General features: G+C 39.3%; 1 protein-coding gene across 1 annotated transcript in view; it reads left to right on the top strand.

The window, feature by feature from the left end:
* Positions 1-17,826, top strand: part of LOC131228218 (E3 ubiquitin protein ligase RIE1) — a 41,069-nt gene extending 23,243 nt beyond the window's left edge. The window contains exon 5 of the mRNA XM_058224108.1: positions 17,320-17,826. Within this exon, the coding sequence (XP_058080091.1) occupies positions 17,320-17,481 (162 nt within the window). The 3' untranslated portion in view covers positions 17,482-17,826. The remainder of the gene's footprint in view (positions 1-17,319) is intronic.
* Positions 17,827-20,770: the final 2,944 nt, after the last annotated feature.

The raw sequence follows: 20,770 nt of genomic DNA, 5'->3' as shown, positions 1-20,770 counted from the left end.
TTTTATGGAAATCAACCCAAAAAACAAAAATAGCATATATTGAACATTTGACCTTCCGACATTTCTATTGTTTTCCATTTTGACCGCTTTCCATGTAGACGCGGGTATTCACGCTACCCAAACAGGCTCTCTGTAGGTTATGGGTTTAAAGTAGTCTGAATGAGTACATGAAACAACTATTGTGCTGGTGCATGTGGAGATTAAGGATCATGGGTGCCAAAGATATTTCTTGGATTTGAGGCAGCACGGTCAAAGCAGGGCGTTTTCATAGCTCAAAAAGGTTATATATAAAATTTAGAACTATATATGCTTGGTTGCTACTTAGTAGTTGAGTTGGTTAAGGCACGCCGCTACTAGAGGAGAGGACTGGGCATGAGTCCCGCTATTACTATGCATTTCAGTTTGCCACAAGCATTTAATAATCCAACCAAAACAAAAACATATTTTAGATTTACTTAGGGACGCTGTTTGGATTCGTGAAAGAATTGAGGAAATGCTGTTCCCTAGGAACCACTGTTCATTGAAACATAGGAAAGGTTGTTTCCCCTTATTGTTTCTCAACATTAATTTCTTGGAAAAATTTCCTCCATTTCCAATTGTTGTTGGGCAAAGCATATATTTTTCACAGAAAATTTACTTGAAAATGGAAGGTGGCACATGTGGAGCAGTTGAAGATGGATTTTGGCACAAGCGTCAAATTGTTGTGTGGGGTGCTTGAAGATGGATGGTGGCGCATTAGCACGTGTGGCACGTGTGACACATATAGGGTACTTGAAGATAGATGGTGTTACATGTGGCACATTGCTACATATAGACGCTTGGCATGTTGAAGTAACACATATTGATGCTGTTAACATCTGGATCGACTTAATCGTCGTAGTTGGTTGGCGGACACACATGTTCTTTGTACTCGAAGACATATTTATGAAGGATTGTGTGGAGAATTGTCTTCAACCCTGTTGGATATCTGTACAGACTGTTTGAGGTAGATCTAATGGCATTTATACAGTGATCCGAGCCGTTGATCTGGTGAACGCTTCTGTGGATGCCCGGTAAACTGAAATGTTTCTGGAATACAAAATCCAGCCATTTGATGTTTTAAACTTGTCACAATCCTGCATGGTCCGGTACAACACTTTCCCTCTCAACCGTTTAGTTTCTCGAAACCAATTGACTAATGGGGTTTTCACATTTTGGATGTTTCTGGGACAAGATGTCTCAGATCCACCCGGTCCATCAGGTGCATGACACATCACTCAAGTCTTAAAATGTCCTGATTTTCGGGGAATACATTCATTGTGGTACTGTGTGTCAGATGGGTGGATTGAATTGCATATACACACAATCCATTCATCTCAGCTGTTTCCCATGGTGTAGCCTACCTGAGCAGTGACTATGCTTGATTTTTGGGCCCTTGACCAAATAGAGGGGCGTACTCAATGGACAGGGTAGATCTAATCCATATGATAGTGTTGGAGCCGATTAAGTGCGGCACCGACCATGGGGCCCATTCTGATGTATGTATTGTATATTCCGTTTTACCAGCTCATTTTAGAGCATAAACTCAAAAATCAATCAGATAAAAATCTCAGGTGGACCACATCATGGGAAACAGAAAAACTGTGATGATTGACCATTAAAAACTTCTTATGGGCCACAGAAGTTTTAAAATAAAGTCTCTCAGATTTGTATTAAAAAATAGGACCTAATTGAGTAACAAGAAATGGTGTCCAAATCAGTTGTGATTGATCTTTTGAAAGAAAGGGGAACAACTTCAATGACTGACACAGGTGTGTTAGGATTTTATTAGACGAAGAAAATTTGTTGTATACACTGACAACTGTTAGAAGAAAACTGGAGATAGAAAACGAGGATGTCTCAATGATAGTTTGAAGCATGCTCAAAAGAAATTCAAAAAACGGGAGAAAAATAACAGAACTGCCAGGAATATCCTGCTTAGCTCCATATACGAAGAGTTAATCATTTTGTATGAAATTTATGAGACTGTCAAAGAAACGTGGGATGCCCTGATTGAGTCATATGCCAAGATCAAAACGACGCAAATGAATTTGATGCATACAAGATGCCAGTCGGATGCCCTATAAACACCATGTTAGGTAGATAAAACAGATGACGGCGAAGTTGCGAAATGTAGACTGCTTGACTGAAAATAAGAAAATTATACCAGTGTTTCGATCTCTTTCAGATTCCAATTCCTACATTAAAGGCACTCTAAATCACAATGAAGCAATCAAGACTTTTATGGATTTAGTCCATCATTTAGAACATGAAGTACTAGAGTCTAAAGCAGTTTAAATCTGGAACCAGTGTGGTCTTTGTTGCCGAAATCTGAAGGAAAGATGTTCACTCAGGGAGAAGATTTAGGAAATTAGGCAAACAGAGTACTCTCAATAGTCGATCCGGTCTACCCTATTGTCCACCCATTCCTCATTTTCGTCCCTACCAACCTCATCACCGACAACGACCACCCCAATCCAACCATATCCACCTTAAAATCAACCGTATCCATCTAAATATCAACCCATGAAACCTTCACAACCTCTAAAGCCTCGCCACATGTATGTTGAAGCTATGCTGCCAAGGAAAGATGACAAGAAAAGAGCCAAAGGACAGGGTGATGGTTCGTTCTTTGTGTGTGGAAGGCAAGGCCATTGGGCCAAGACTTGCCTCAAACGTAAAATAGTGAACTTTCCTCCACCCATTAGTTACGTTTGCTCAGAGGTACTAATAGCTGATCTCAACTTTAACGAATGGATTGCATATTTAGGAGCAACAAGGCATGTGATGAAGGAGAGAGAAGGTTTGGTGGACTTTTAGACTATCCCACTCAGAAGCCACAAGCTATATATGAGAAACAACACAATGGAGGGGATAATCAATGTTGGTACATATTGACTTGAGTCATACATTGGACATTTTCTGTTGCTTAAAGACACTCCTTTTGCTTCTATAATGGGAAGAAACTATCTATCATGTGTATAGTTAAAATTTCGATCTAAGATTTTGTAAAGACAGTGTTTCACTAAGGAAAAATAATATAATACTTGCCTGGGGAGAAGTGCCTGAAAATTTATTTTAAGCCATGTGTTGTAAATAACTTTTTGTCAATGTCAAACATTTCTTCTTCCGTTAGTATGTTCGATGCTAGTGTTGTATCTGAATATATTAAGTACACAATAAATTGGGACATATAGGGAAATATCGAATGATGAGGTTAACGCAATATGGATTATTGGAAACATTGACAATAATAGAATTACCCTATTGTGAATGTTGTGATAGGAAAAGCACTAGAAAATCATTTCTTAAGGTAGTTAGATCTAAAGAATTGTTTCAAATTATACATAGTGATATATGTGGACTTGTGAATGTGCCAGCTCGAAATGGTTATCAGTATTTTATAACATTTATTGATGAAATTCACGATATGGAACAATGTATCTAATTTCTCAAAAGTCAAAAGCACTCAACAATTTTCAGAAATAGAAATTGGAAGTAGAGAATCGGTCAAATAAAAGAATCAAAGCATTGAGAGCGGAATGGGGTGAACAGTATACATTAGATATTTTCATATCATATTGCGAAAATGTCGGCATTCGTCTGTAGTATACCATGCCTTATGCTCCTCAAGAAAATGGTGTAGATGAAAGGAGATAAAACTCTGCTAGATATGGTTAGATCTATCATAGCTCATGCAAATATACCTACAACCCTTTGGGGAGACGCACTGCTTACAGTTGCTTATGTATTGAGCAAAGTTTCTTCAAAATTAGTTCTCAAAATGCCTTTCGAATCATGGACAGGTAAGAGACCATTGTTAGGTGATTTACATGTGTTCATTAGCTTACGTTTTACTTCCCGCTGCAAAGAGAAGCAAGTGATATGAAATTAAATGACATGCAAGATTTCAAGCTTTAGATCATACCAATTTCTAAACAATCACAAAAAAAAAAAAAAAAAAAAAAATCATATCCCGCATACGTTCAAACATTCAACAAGGGAGTCTACGGGGGTCCAAGCCTACACACGTTTAGGGTCGAATCAAGTAGAATTATAAACGAAACAATACCCAATGTAGTGTAGATTCATCCAATCCTGCAAAGGACTGTTCCCCAATTCAAGAGATTCACCATGTTTCAAATAGGGGAAAACCTAGGGTTTGCAGAAGTTGGAAATACTTAGGATCTGGGATTTTCTAGGGTTAGGGTTTGGAATTTAGGGCGAGAGGAGAGGAATAGAGGAGAGAAGAACCTGAGAAAGATCCTGCGTTTGGATAGCAGGCTCACCTGGACGCACGTGCGTTGCTGTTTGGCTGCACGTGTGTGGGGCCCACGAAACTGAAAAAGGACTCCTTGGGTGTGGTCGGCTAGGGGAGGCCCACTCTCACACCAAGTTCAGCGACGATCCGCCTTTCAGTGTGTGCGTGGTGTTCTGCGGAAGTTTCAGCCCCTCTGGTGGGCCAAAATTTGGAAATCTGTTGTAGTGGAGAACTTGGCACAGAAAAAGATAAATCTGAAGAAGGGAGGACTGTGGAAGATGGTGGATGTGGAGTGGAAGAGATGGGGATGATTTGGAATAGGTGTGGCTTCGCACCACGGTAGTTAGCCCTTCGAGGAAGGGATGGTTTCGCACCCAATTAGCTTCTTCAACTCAGAGGGATAGAGAAGAAAAAGCGCAGAATTTAATTCATAAGATTCAATGAAAAAAACCTACATGGGGTTGCTTATTTATAAGAAAAACCTTAAACCTCAAAAGCCGCACCCTGTGCGTACACTATTACTTAGAGACGAAGTAATAAAAAATAACAACTAATCAATGCAATCAAAACCGTTCATGATGTTCCTAATAACGATAATAACCAAAACTCAAAATCCTAGATCATCTATTGTAGCGGGCCACGATCATGAGATCCAATGGTGGAATCCCTATGATGATCGGGTCCACCCCAATGCTCCATAGCACAACCCCCTAACTAAGAGGTCCTCCATAGAGGTCGTCGTCGATCTGGATCGATAGTGGGGCCTTCCTCCACCTTACGTATGTGCGTAGGGTGGGGGGCGTGTGCGTGATATCCCCATCATGACATAAAGAACAATTAAGTGCATATTCATTTAGTATCCTGTCCATTCGAAAGGGTACATGTTGGTATATGAAGACTATGGTAGGTTGATGTAAATTTTATCCTAAGATGTGACATTTGTAGTAGATGAATATCTTAGTATAGAGAAGCTCGGAGTAGAAATAGAACTTGAGATGCTGGTTTTATATTAAGGAAGTGGGAGCAGTAGCTTAAGGGCATCCCCACGATTCGTGAAGACAATGGGAGCGCGTCGACTAGTGTTCCTAAGTTGCGACGAAGTTTGCGAGGTAGAATCCCTTGAGATATTTTGAAATAGGAGGTGAATCATACTTTTGTATCTCAGTAGATGAAAGTGAACCAGATTCGCCTCAAGATGCACTAGCATCCCCAAATTATGAATATCGGATTCTTGTGATGAATGAAGAAATTGATTCGATGACAAAAATCATGTTTCGAAGCTAGTTGATCTTCCAAGCTGACTGTAAAGCAATTGCAAATAAGTGGGTGTTTAAAATCAGAAGGAAGACAAATGGTTCAATTTATTAATATAAAGCTCATTTGGTGGCAAAATGTTTTACACAAGTAGGTGTTAATTATGAAGAAACTTTATTTGCAGTAATCATATTTACACAGATTCACATGATTTTGCCTATTGCGGGATACCTTGATTTAGAGTTATATCAGTGCATGTGAAGACTGCTTTCTTGAATGGAGACTTATAGGAAAACATTTATATGGAATAACCCATGATATATGTTGAGAAGGATCAAGTGAGCAATGTCTGTAAACTCTTGAAGTCTATCCATGGGCTGATACAATCATTGATGCAATGGTATATGAGGTTCCATAAAGCCATTACTTCTTTCGGAATTTCTGTGTGTGAAGCAAACCATTGTGTATGTGCGAAGTGATCTGGTAGGCACTTCCTGATATTATCTCTATTTGTCAATGATATTTTATTAGTTGGTAGTGATATGGGAATGTTGCTCTCAACCAAGGAATTGGCATAATGGAATTTTAAAATGAAGGACCTTGGCGAGTCAAACTTTATACTGGGAATGAACATCATAAGAGATCGCTTGAAGAAGCTTTTAGGCTTGTTACATGCATCTTATATTGAGAACATCTTAGAATGATTTAGCATGTAGAGTTCCAAGCCAATTGATCCAATGGATACATATTCCAAATTAAATAAAAACATGTCCCTAATCTGATATTGAGAAGCAGTCTATGTCATCCATACCTTATGTGAGTGCGATAGCGAGCCTTATGTATGCCATGCTTTCTACCAAGCCAGATAAATGTTGTAGGTCAAGCCAATATCAAAGTAATCCGGGATAGGCACAATGGCAGGCAGTCAAGAGGATTTTCTACTGTTTTTGAGGAACGAAGGACTACCTGTGTTATCAAGGCGCTGAGCTGAGGTTGTAGGTTTATCCATATGCGTCTTGGGGAGATGATGAAAGCAAGTTTACTTCAAGTTGTGTTTATGTTGAATAGAGGTGTTGTTCATGGTGCAGTAAGAAACAATCCTTGACTGTGCTTTTTTTTTTTTTTTTGAAGACACAGGGTGTCCCTACCTCTTTTTTGAAGTGAGACTAATCCCCGTGGATACACGCAATCACCCACAACTGCGTGTATCGGGTAAAGCCAAGGAGGGGAATCGAACCCTCACCTATAGGGAGAAAACCTACGGTGAAGACCATTCGCCCAAACCTCGTTGGGTCCTTGACTGTGCTTTTGACTATGGAAGTTGAATATATTGCGCAACAGTCTTAGGTAGGTGTTCTCCAAGTGGTTTTTAATGTATACACCACAATTTTTTTGTCCAATAGGCAGTCATCAGAATTGTTCCTATCAAATTTCTCTTCTTTCAAGAGATCAACCACAATTGATTTGGACGTCATTTCTTGTCATTACATCATTTGAGAAAGGGTCTTGTATTAGTCAACCAGGAAACACATCTGAGACACTTTAATAATGTTCATGACAATCATCATCAATGGTCTAGAAGGTTTAGACTTGCATCATACAATCCAATTGACATAAGGTTACGGTCATTGTCAGTTTGGCCTAAAAGTTCCACTTACTCGGTTGGGCATAACACAGACAATCAAAGTTGAAAGGACAATAAAAGAATCCCTTCATGGCAATAGTTGGGTGACACTCATAATAGTATGCCACACATCAAATTTTAACAGCTTTGCAATATGCTAATGTAATGCTGTTATAGGCTTGTGTGTTGCAGCGCCACTCGTATGCCACAAAATCAGTAAGCATGGCATTTATCGCATGTTACCGTGCAATGCAAATTTTTTGCATAGGATGATGAGGAGGTGCATCGACGATCCATTTTGTTGTTTTCTCTTATCGGAATCGAGGATATATTGCTAGGAAAGTGGCTTCGTTGATTCTGAAATGCATAATTGCATGGGAAATACCTCGTAGAAATGACACTAGGTTTCTAGGACCATGATTATGCACTTCGAGACTTGTTCGCCATGGCATTATTAAGTTTTGTGGGACGATGATTTGTAAACTGTTTCATAAAATTATATGCATGTAAATAATGTAATTTTCAAAAACTTGGAAGAACGTATGCAAAAGGATTTGTGATTTGACTTGATAAGAAAATAAGTGCATATGCTGGTAGAGCGATCTTTAATTGAGAATTATCTCCATGTGGTGTGTTCATGCAGGTCTAAGGTAGGCTTGGAAAACTTGGGAGGTGTGCGCTAGTGTGGTGCTCACTAAGTGTACCAACAGTTGTGTATAGAGACACTAGAATCTTGACTGGTCGCACTTTCTTGATTCTTTAAGTGGCCATTTTTAGCATAACTTTTTTTTTTTTAAAGACTTGATTGATTATTTTGATGCATTCTCTACATGTTTCCACCCCATACTTTCATTAACATATGTTTTGGACGTACACTCTCGTAATGCAACACGGTGAGTGAGTGTACTCGCCTTCGTCACTTAATGCAAGTATACTCTCACATGTTAGGCACATCTAGACGAACTCCATTAGATCCATTGTTGTCAAATGCGATCGTATATGCGACAGTGGATCAGATCGCATATGCCATCATGGCATTCGCGATCATGGCAAGTATGCCATGGCATACTTTTCACATATTTCCCAATAGCCAGCGTGGAAGTAATTTTATTTTATTTTATTTTTACGTTTTTCAATTTGGAGAACTTTTGCCTATAAATAGGCACTCATATCCACTCCATTTTCACTATTCTTTACTTCAAAGCTCTAAATCTCTTACTCTCTCTCTTACACCTACTTCTCTCTTACTCTAATATCTCTACAATTATTTCAAGTATGTTTATTTTTCGTGTTTTATAAGTTGTGCGTACTTGTTGTTAGAAATCCACTCCGTCCATCATTTTTGTGAGCTCATTTGTGCGTACTTTTTATAAATTAAGTTGTAAGTTATAACTTGTAAGTTGTTTCAAGTTATCCGTTTCTCAGTAAAATTTCTTTGTTCGAAGTATTTAATAATTAATTCTCTTTTAATGTAGCTTGTTGATTGTTTTGTTAAAATTTATATAATATAATATAAGTAATTAAATATATAACTCAATGAAACACTCAAACTATAATGAAATAAGTAAAATAACCCAAGCCAATAATGGCACTAATTAGGCAAGTTTTTCCTTTTTTAAAGATTTTTAAAAGATATTTAATTTTTCCCCCTTTTTTCAAAATATTATTATTTTCTTTAAAAAAATATGCCATGGCATATGCGATTGTGTGATTGCATATGCGAACAACATATGCTGATCGCATGCGATTTGAGAACATTAATTAGATCAGACACTATTCTCCTTAGAAACCAAAATTTCATCGTTTGTGTGATGAAACACCCCTATAGGAACCTATCCCACGGTCCGATCACTGATTGGATCACCTTATCCTATTCAACTTTGACCACCAAATCCTAAATCAACCATAATAGTCCATTTAGCGGACCATTTAGGAGAGTAAACCGATTTGGATGATTCCTTTTCATATCCAACTTTATTCCACCGTTGACATCACAATTGGACGCTTACATCATCTTATAGGACATCCCTTAATCACATCAAGGGTGTAAATGTACATATACCTTGACCCTCTCAAAATATAGTTTCTAGACTTCTGTTTTACCTCAAATTTTCTACCACAACATATTTAGACTAGACTACCCAAGCCTTATAAATTTTGACCCAAGATCATGCCATCTTATTGTTGAAATAGAAAATTTAAATTGTTGGCCTTTGTAGCCTACTTATATGTAGAGGTCAATATTTTCAGAATAAATCTTATTAGTATCCTTACTTATTCGTAGGATCCGATTGTGAAATGGGCCACACATGGAGTGTGGGGCATTGGCACGCCACCTTAAAAATGCGCACCTCAAAATACCCTAGCCAAAGAGTCCAACTTTAGCACATCCATATATTAATTTAGGAAAGATTCTCGTATGCCTTCATCACCGTTCATTTTCCTCCTTAGTGGTCAGATTGTATCCATTTTCGAAATAGTAGACCCTTAGTTCGTCTAGAACAATCGTATGTAATCGCTTTTTTTGTGGGTACTTCCATCACCGTCCATCGCATTTTTGGTCCATGACTTTCAAGTGGGCTATCCTTTTTCAGAATTGACGGTTCATTAGCTAATTTGTGTTTTACCAGACATTTTGACCGAAAAATTTCTGAATTCAAATCATCAATCACACTTGGAGGTTTGACCAAAGTTCTGTTTTTAGCCCGTGAAAGTTAGTCGACTGGTATTTTTGAAGGAATTTATAATGCGAGTCCCTCACCACTTTGGCACTTCAATTGCGTTGTCAATCATGACAATTGAGGACCAACTTTCAAGATCAAAACAAATTTCTTTTTTTTTTTTTTTCAAGAAAGCCACTTATCTGAAACCTTTTGAGTGGTCCAGATCATGCACACCACCCCTAGATAGGGTCCACTTATAACATACACTATGCATGTTTCTCTAGAAAAAGAGAGGTTTTGAAAATCAAATTAGAGAGCATGTTAGCATGTTGCCTTCCTGGCACCCAAAATGTGGGTGCGGTTCTGGCTTGGGCTGAATAAGTAGAGGGAGAAAGGGAGAATGGGGTACTTCTCCATGTGACAATCAAGTGGGACCCGTGCAATCCATGTCGTACATCTTGATCTAGGAACCCTGGTCTAAAAACAACATAAAAATCAGCTTGATCCAACATTTGAAGGCCCTAAAAACATATCTTACTTATAATATAAAATGTCCACCCTTTATAGCAATGTGGGCCACTGAAAATTCAGATCCACATCATTTTTTGAAACATAACTTTATTTTAACTAGTCCACTTCCATGAACGGTTTAGATCCTTCATCTAAGCAATGGGTGGGACCCGTTTTCAGTGTAAATTAAATGGAGAGAGAGAGAGAGAGAGAGAGAGAGAGAGAGAGGGCGGATATTTCCGCTGCTCTATATACAACATACATAGGGAGAAGCGTTAAAAATAAAAAGGAGGAGAAGAAGAGAAGCAGGTGACTGCCCCTTCAAACTCTCTCTCTCTCTCTCTCTCTCTCTCTCTCTCTCTCCAAACGCTGTTGAAGGGGCAGTCACCTGCTTCTCTTCTTCTTCTTCTTCTTTTTATTTTTAACGCTTCTCCCTACGTATGTTGTATATAGAGCAGCGAAAATATCCGCCCTCTCTTTTGTTTTAATTTACATTGAAAATGGGTCCCACCCATTGCTTAGACGAAGTATCTAAACCGTTCATGAAAGTGGACTAGTTAAAATTTTCAGTGGCCCACATTGCTATTAAGGGTGGACATTCTATGTTCTAAGAAAAAAATTATTTTTGGAGCCTTCAACGTTGGATCAAGCTGATTTTTATGTTGTTCTTAGACCAGGGTCCCCCAATCAAGATGCACAACATGAATATGCGCAGGTCATACTAGATTGTCACATGGAGAAGTACAACGTTCTCCCTTTTTATCTCTCCTTATTCGGCTCAAGTTGGAACCACACTTGCGGTTTGGGTGCTAGGAGGGCATCATGCTAACACACGTTGCTCTCTAATTTGATTTTCAGAAGCTCTTTTTTTTTATTTTTATTTTTTTAATTTTTTTATGCCTAAAGAAATGTGTGTGGTGTATGTTATAAGTGGGCCCCATCTAAGGGTGGTGTGCATGATCTGGACTACTCAAAAGGTTTTAGGTGTGTGGCATTATTGAAGAAAAATATTTTGATCTTGAAAAGTGGCTCTCCAGTTATCATGATTGACAATGAAATTGAAGTGCCAAAGTGGTGGGAGACTTGCATTATAAATTCCTTAAAAAATCACCTGTCGACTAACTCTCACGGACTAAAACATAACTTTGGTCAAGTCTCCCAGTGTGGTTGATGATCTGGATTTAGAAATTTCCGGGTCAAAATGTCCGATAAAGCATAAATTAGCTAATGGACCGTCAGTTTCGAAAAAGGATACTCCACTTGAAAGTCATGGACCAAAAATGCGATGGATGGTGATGGAAGTGTCCATAGAAAAAATGATTACATACGATTGTTCTAGACTACCTAAAGGTCTACTATTTCGAAAACGGATACAATTTGACCGCTATGGAGGAAAATAGACGGTGATGAAGGCACATGAGAATCTTTCCTAAGTTAAGGTATTGATGTGCTAAAATTGGACTATTTGGCTAGGGTGTTTTGAGGTGCACATTTTTAAGGTGATGTGCCAATGGGGCCTGTTTCAAGATTGGGTCCTATGGATAAGTAAGAATACTAATAATATTTATTTTAAAAATATTGGTCTCCACATGTAAGTGAGCCACAAAGGTTAATAACATAAAATATCTATTTTAACAGTGAGATGACATGATCTTGGGTCAAAAATTATAATGTGTGGCTAGTCTACTTTAGATAGGTTGTGGTATAAAATTTGGGGTAAAGTGAAAATATAGAAATTATATTTTGAGAGGGTCAAGGTGTGTACATTTACACCCTTGATGTAATTAAGGGATGTCTGCGTTTGATCGTGATGTCAACGGTGGAATAAGGCTGGATATGAAAAGGAATCATTTAGATCAATTTACTCTCCTATATGCAGTGTTCGCAATATCGATACCATCGGCCGATATATTGGCCGATATTATCGGTATCGTTGGCCAGCGAAACGAAACCCACACGAAACCAGTCGGAAGTTCTAAAAAAAGCAAAAATATTTGTATCGTACGATATTGCAGGATTTTATCAAGATTTAGAAAAAAAAAGAAGAAAGGAAAAAAGGAATTTCGTACCTATGATACATCAGCAGAGATTCCGGCGAGAAATCTGTAATTTTTTTTTTTTTTTTTTGGAGATTTGGGTTTGATTGAGGAGGAATTGGGGATTTTAGGGTTCCGAAAGGTTCGGAACCCTCCCTTCTCGTCCGGAACCCTCCGTTTTGAAAATGGCTTCCTCCCCTTTGAAATCAGATTTGGTACTGAGTCGCCCTCTTATTGTACTGAGAAAACTCCATGGGGCCATTGTAAATGTATGTGGTTTATCCACGCCGTCCAATCGTTTTTATAGCTCATCTAAGGGGTTGAGCCCAAAATTGAAGCATATCCAAAGCTCAAATGGACCATACCCTAAGAAACAATGGGAATATTGATTTCCACCGTTGAAACCCTGATAGGCCCCACAGTGATGTTTATTTGTAATCCAACCTGTTCATAAGATCACAAAAACATGGATGATGGTAAAACATAAACATAAGCTTGATCCAAAACTTCTGTGGCCCCCAAGAAATTTTCAATGGTATATATTCAATTCATACTGTTTTCTGTGGTGTGGTTCATTTGAGATTTAGATATGCTTCGATTTTGGGCTCAAGCCCTAAAATTATCTGATAAAATGGATGCAAGGAGTGGATAAAATATATAAATCACGGTGGGCCCCACAGAGTTTACTCAATGTGTGGTTACGTGTGGTGCAAAGATGAGTGCTGACACTCTTGAGTTGTACCAATGGTTCAAAGGAGATCAATGTTGCATGGGTCACACAATGATGTATTTATTATATTAACTCCGTTCATCTATTTGGCGAGATCATTTTAGATCATGAACCCAAAAAGATGAGTCATACCCAAAGCTTAAGTGGACCGCACCACATAGCAGTGGGACAATGATTCTCACCATTAAAACATTTCTAGGGCCCACCATAATGTTTATTTTCCATCCAATTTGTTCATAAGGTCACACATACCTAGATGAAGATGAAAAACAAATATCATATTGATCCAAAACTTCTGTGACCCCAAAATGGTTTCAATGGCAGAAGTTCAATCCCCTACTACGTTGTGCAGTGTGGTCCACTTGATAATTGGATTTGCCTTATTTGTAGGCTCGAGCCTTACAACTAGCTCGCCAAATGGACGAACCGTTTGGATTTAACACATACCTCATGATGGGACCCACACAACTTGGTGACGTGAACACACCAGTCAGTCCGCTTCCGTTTGCATGGGGAGGGATTAGGTGAGACTCCTGTGCCGATGTATTGCCAAACCCTTTAACAGGAAACGTATGTGGGGCCCACCGTGATGTTTGTTAGAAATCCACTCCGTCCATCCTTTTTGTGAGCTCATTTTATGACTTCAAACCAAAAGGGAGCAGGATCCAAGACTCAAGTGGGCCGCACTAAAGGAAAAGGTGGGTAGGGAAATTTCTATGGTTGAAACCTCCTTGGGGTCAACGGTGATGTTTACATGCCATCCATACCGTTCATAATATCATTCCTACTGGGATGAACTGAAAACAAAAATATTAACGTGATTCAAAACTTCCGTGGCCCCACGAATATTTCAACTGTGGACATTCAATCCTCAAGTTTTCAGCCCACTTGAGTATTGGATCCGGCTCATTTTTGGCCTGATGTCCTAAGATGAGCTCATAAAATATATGGACGGTGGGCCTACCTAGGTTCCCAGCGCACTTCTGGCAAAGGCTTTTGCACGAAATCCACGTCGATGAGACTTTCCGCGGAGGTGGGTGGGACCTTGATGGGACTTAGGGTGATGTATGTGTCTTAAATCCACACCGTCCAATAGTTTTGAAAGTTCATTTCAAGATATGATCCTAAAAATGAAGCATATCCAAATCTTACCTGGGTCGTACTACAAGAAACAGTAGTGATCCAAATCTTACATGGGCCATGCTGCAATGTTTATTTGCATCGAACCTGTTGATAAGGTCACAAAGATCTGGATGAAAAGACCACACAAACATCATATTGATTGAAAACTTTTGTAGCCCACGAGAAGTTTTTAATGATCGATTACCACTGTTTCCTGTATTATGGTCCATTAAGATTGGATCTACTTCGTTTTTTTAATCATTCCCTAAAATGAGCTTTCAATATGTATGGACGCTGTGGGCCATATGAGATTTGGATCTATCTCATTTTTCATCTCATGCCATAAAATAGTATGAAAAAATGGATGGATGGCCAGGATAGGACACATACATCATGATAGGGCCCAAAGAGCACTGTTAGTAGCCACCTCGTTATCAGTAGGTAATCTGCGCTAAGGTTGAGTCCACATCATGATGGGTCCACTTGAACTTTGGATCTGCCTCATTCTTTGGTTCCTATAGGCACAATATTGTCTGTTTGTGGATGAGCAGTACTATTTCCAGCCCCGTCGACATGGAGATGATGATTACGAGCCACCACGCAACTCTATGTGGGTCTAGCCCACAACCAGTTCACTTCATTGATATGTATATATTTTCAATTTTTACTTCTTCTTTTGCTCTTCAATGAATTAGTTGTATTTTCATACATGTCTTTAATACATTTATAAATGTCATGCATTCAATTAAAACCTATTTGCATTAGTTGAGTTAAATATCGCATAGCTTAGGACCCTATACAAATGAAACTTATTATGTGCACCTTTTTTTTTTTTTTTTTTTTTTTTTTTGAGATGTTATGATTTAAAAGTGTGTATTATGGTCTTTTTTAACAATTCCTAAAGTTTCATTAAAAAATTCAATAATCTTCCCAATGTTTCCCCATGTTTCCCAAAAAGTGCAATAAATTATGCGATATAAACGATATATCCTGTGCGATAACCGATACGTATCTGTATCCCAAGGGTGCGATACATAGCACGATCCCGATATTTTGAACACTGCCTATATGGTCTACTAAATGGACTATTATAGTTGATTTAGGATTTAGTGGTCAAAATCGAATAGGATAAGGTGGTCCAATCGGTGATCGGACCGTAGGATAGGTTCCTCTAGGGGTGTTTTATCACAGCAACGGCGGAATTTTTGTTTCCAAGGAGAATAGTGTATGATCTAATGGAGTTCATCTATATGTGCCTAATATGTGAGAGTATACTTGCAGTAAGTGATGAAGGTGAAAGTAAACTCAATTACCGTGTTGTATTGCGAGAGTATGTACGTATGTTAATGAAAGTATGAGGTGGATACATGTAGAGAATGCATCATAATAATCAATCAAGTCTAAACAAAATTTATGCTAAAAACAAGCTCTTAAAGATGTGGGTTATTACAACATGTCATTAACAATTCACTTTTTATTTTATTTTATTTATATATTTCTTTTTAAGGTAACACTACCAGGGATTGAACCCTGGATCACTCACACACGCCACACTGTCTCTACCAGCTTATCTAACGAGTGGGAGAGTTAACAATTCACCTTTGAGCTGGTTTGGAGAAAGCGCTATTATGAGATTGTTAGTATCCTACTGGATTATCCAATGGAAATGCATTATGTAATCAAGCTGCCATCCATATTTCATCCAATCCAATTTTTTATAGACATAATAAATAAGAGATACATTGAAGTGGACTATTAGAAAGAAAGTTCTGTTGATCAATAGCCTATTAAAAAAAGAAAAGAAAAGAAAAAAGGTACTGTTGATCATGAGGGTGCTGCATTTTAAGAAGCTAGACAAATTAGCCGACATTTTCACAAAGGCACCTGGGAGATGTCTTGGAGCTATTCTAAGCAAGTTTAGTATAATTGACGTCAGTGCACCGTGTGGGGGTGTTTTGAAGATTTGAGTTCACAAGTTTAGTACATGAGGTTATTTTAGCAACTTCATTTTAGGATGAATGTAACTCAAATGTTGGAGAAGGGTGTATTTCCGATTTTCCTTAAAAAAGGCATGAGTGAAGCATCTTAAGAGATATCTTGACATCATACCAGTTTTTGAAAGCTTTCAGAATTTCAACAGGTGCACTGGAAATAGACAGTAAATGGGTAAAAAACACAGCAAACTGTCGACTCCAACCGCAAAAGGCCAGAAGATTGGATGAATATAATCTGTTGAAGATGGTTTACATAGTGTGATTCTGTGGGCTTCCGGTGGATACACGGTCCTCAATTTTTATTTATTTATGATTAATGATTTATGGTTGCAAGCCCCTTTATTGGACATCGCTTTCAATTACGTTTCTTGGGCAACCAATTATAGCTGATGCTTGGTCCATGAAAGGGTCTTGATAAATCAACTTTTTACATGGTGATTGCCTTCTTCATGGATTATTTGAAATCCTTTTTTCCCTTTTGGTGACAATTATTTATGTCCGAGCTGATTAAACAAGAAAAATAGAAGTGGGTTTTCTAACTTTGGGGGATCTTTAGGGCACAGTTCATCCATTGTGGTGCTCACACGGTTAAGTTTAGAACACTATTGGCCCCATTTCTTGGATCTTAGCACCCCATGATACAGCTCATCTTTGGGCCGAGGATCATATAATCCATCTTTACTAGGTTACTTGGCTGGATCAAGGCATGTTCAGGTCAAGCTCATAAGCTAAGAACCCAAGTCAGGCCACCTATATTGAATGAAGGAATTTAGTCTTAGGCCAGGCCAGCCTACGAGCCAAATACTTGGGTGAACAATGTTAGACAAGCTAGGCCTACTTGTCTGGCCCTTGGGATGATGCAGTTAAGATCCAGCACAAGTAGGTGCTGGACCTAAAAACTTAGGTTATAGGTGCAAGCCACAATCTTTGAGGTTCAGTCGGAACCTGCCTGAAGTGGGCTGGACTCAGGCTTGGTCAGCCTAGCCATTGTGCATTAAAAGCAATTGCCGGCCAATGGATTTCCATTCGATATTTTTCCAGAAGTGCATATTCTTCTTTGGTTTCTGTTTCCCTTTCTTCCTGATTGTTGTCCTGTTATTGTTTCAGGAATGCTGTATCTGTCTCACTGCATATGAAGATGGGGCAGAGCTCAACACCCTTCCATGCAACCATCACTTCCATTCTGCATGCGTCGCTAGATGGCTTCGAATCAACGCAACATGCCCGCTCTGCAAGTACAACATCCTCAAGGGCAACGAACAGGTCTGAAGCTCTGCAATCCAGCTCTTTGTTCATCTTGTATATAAGAACGTAGCATTTTGATGAAGAAAATGCAGCTACCCAAATACATTAATCTTTTTCTTCTCAAGCGGCTGTGCTTCTGCAAACAAGTGCTCTAAAATCTAATGCAATGAGAGTTGTAACATGATAATATGGTGCAAAAGGAGCAAGACATGTTGGCTTCTGTTGTAGCGAATTTGTAGAATACACAACTCACATATTTAGAGTGGTATCAAATATTTTCGGATCTGCATTTTATGGGCTGCAATATGCCTAAATATGGAAGAGGCCAATATCAGATTTATGGAAATGTTAGAAGCGGTATTACCATCCCTTGCATAGTGAAAATGCTCTGCATTTGTTCCTCAGAGCACAACATCATGTTAGTACTACCTCTTTTGATTTTTTTTTTTTTTTTGAAATTCAAAACAGCTTATGAAATAGGCTCTGGGGTTCTCGTCTACACGGTGCTTGCTCTGATCAAAGGTGTCAGGGTCGGGCCACCCCATTGGCTCTATGGGCTTGGCCTTCCATGGGTAGGGCTCAGGCCTAGACTCCTAGGCAGGTCTGGTCTAAAATTTTTGGGCCAAATTAAGAAATTGGTATGGGCTTGGATCGAATTTGGTTCATTGTGTCTGGCTGTGTGAAGCCATGATAGAATATATGTATCAGTTTGTGTGTGCATTTCACATTTCACTCTGTATATGTAGGATGGTGTGAAACAGGTGGGTAGGTATTGGGGGCTAGCCTTATATTTTTGTGTGCGCATTGTGTGTGCATTTCACATTTCAGGTTTGGGTTAGGATTGGTGTCAGACCTTATATTTTTGGGTCAGGCTAGATCTGAAGCCTAGCTGACCTAGGCATTGCATGTTACCAATCCCAACCTTAGATCCAGAACGTTCATCTGTCAGGTCCCCCCATATGGTGATCCCTGTGATCGTTCCTCCTAGTTTGTCCATGGGTGTATTCCTAATTCACTCTTTTTTTTTTTTTTTAATAAATTTAAATGGATGGTCGGGATCTGATTTGCAGTCTTTGTGAGATTTAGCCTGGATCACCATTAGATGATATTGGTTTTTTTTTTTTTTTTTAAAATTTAAAATTTTATTTTTTTTTAACTCACACCCACACACACCGTATGGGTACTCGGACCCATGACCTCAATGTTGAAACAAAGAGTCTACAACTGAGCCATGAGTAGGGACCCGACATTGGTTGATGGCTCGCATTCACTGATAAATTCGGTTGATGGCTTGCATTCACTGATAATTTCGGTTGAATAGGCAGTTTAGGATTAGTCTAATTTGCAATCTTCATACTATGGTAGCACAATAGCCCCCTCTGCAAGAATGGTCTCAAGTTGCAATTCTTATACTGGTTGCACAGTAGTCCCCCTTGTGTTTGTGTGCGGTGGAGGTTTGGGGGCAATTTGGAAACTGCGAGGAAAAATAGCACAAGGCCCAGACAGGATGAATGTGAGCTGTCCCTTCTTGAATCATCAAACAATAGAAAAAAAAAAAAAAAAAACTGTAATTTGGTAGAGCCATCTCTCCATGGTAGTGATTGTTAGTCTCCAACTTTAAAAATAAAAGCCATGAGACAACCCTATCCATGCTTATTCATTTTATCCCAATACATATTTTGACAGGCTTAACCTTAAAAATAAATAAAAATAAAATCCCACCATCGTTTGGATGGTAACAGAAGATCAGATAGGATTGAGTAATATGTGTGATTTTTGATTCATAAACCATCCCTGCTACGGTATTGCATTTGGGCAGCACCCGAATCTCACATTGACCAACACCCCATTATCTTCCCTGTGAAATGATGGCCTAAACATTGAGCCCATCGTTGAAGGTGCAGGAAATGACTATAAGCATCTGAGATCCACCCTACCCATCAGGTACAACACCTCCTGTTTGGCCCTGTATCTCAAAAAGCAGGCTGATTCAACACTCGGTTGGACCACCTCATAGGGTACAATATAAAATCATACCTAAAACCTCTAAATTCAATGAAACAGCCCACCTGTGTTTTTGAATAGCGTGAAATTGCACATCGGATAAATGGATTGGATGGCGTATAAACACCACGGAGAGCCCCACACAAAACTAATGGTGGACGTGCCCATCCCAACTTGTTCTTATGGTGTGGCCCACCTGAGTTTTGGAGTGAACATGAGGTAGCTTATCTGATGGGTCTCTACACATGGCTCAGCGGTAGATTCACAAGAGTTTCAACAAAGAGGTCATGGTTCCAGCACCCATTGTGGGTAGTGTAAAAAAAGAAAAAAGAAGAGGCAGCTTACCTGATGGATGGAGTAGTTCTTATGAAAGTTCTATCCACGTGGCAATGGGCTGGGACCAGGGTTGTTTTGGGCTTTCGATTTTGTACTGTTCTGGTCTGGTCGTTAGCTGGGCTAATTACAAAGTTTTGAAAACCTTGGACTGTCCCGATTGAGAGCCCATGTGAATATTATCCTCAAGAGAATATTGGTTGGCGGGGGGGGGGGGGGGGGGGGGGGGGGTGGGGGGTGTGATCAGTCACCGCTTATATGTGCATAATCCAGACCGCTCATAAGATGTGCCGTTGTTGGACAATTACTATTAACCACTCATCCTTTGTAGGAGCCGATCGACAGGAGTACACCAACTTAGTTTTTAGGCCAAAGCTTCTACCTGGTTTGGGGGCCTGGTAGATGAGCACTTTGGATATCTCATACGAGTTCTACTTTAGAGCGTGTAAGAAGCAAGTATAAGAATGGTAGATGAGACCAGATCCAATACAACGTAAACATCAACATGTGGGACCTACTGATCAGATGTTTTAAAGAGGGCCCATCCGTTGGGCTTTAGTCCTGGGGTTTGAATTTTGTAGGATTTTGTTCAGTTTCGGGACCAGGCATTGCAGTTTTGGGCTTGGGTGGGGATTGGGCAGTTGCCTCTTTTTTTGGACCCATTTATTGTTTTGGGTCTGTGCCTGATAGTATTGGCCCTATGGTTGGTGCACCTGGGCCTACCTTTACCGGTCTGGACTAGGGTTTTCTCTTTTGGGCCCACATCTTGGGCGTGGCTCTATCTCGTTTAGGCCTTGTTTTTATTCGCTTTGAGCCTGCTAAGTCCATCTCCACCCCACGTAAGGTTTCTGAATTAGTGACGATGTATTGTCTCATGACCGAAGACTCTGCATATCGATTCTTGAACAAACTGATAAAAATACTGAATTTACAACTATTAACATCCACAGTTCGTTGTATCGCTATTAATGTCAGA

The sequence above is a fragment of the Magnolia sinica genome, chromosome 15, assembly GCF_029962835.1.
Source record: "Magnolia sinica isolate HGM2019 chromosome 15, MsV1, whole genome shotgun sequence".
Taxonomy (NCBI): Eukaryota; Viridiplantae; Streptophyta; class Magnoliopsida; order Magnoliales; family Magnoliaceae; genus Magnolia; species Magnolia sinica.
This window is presented reverse-complemented; position numbering and strand designations above follow the sequence as displayed.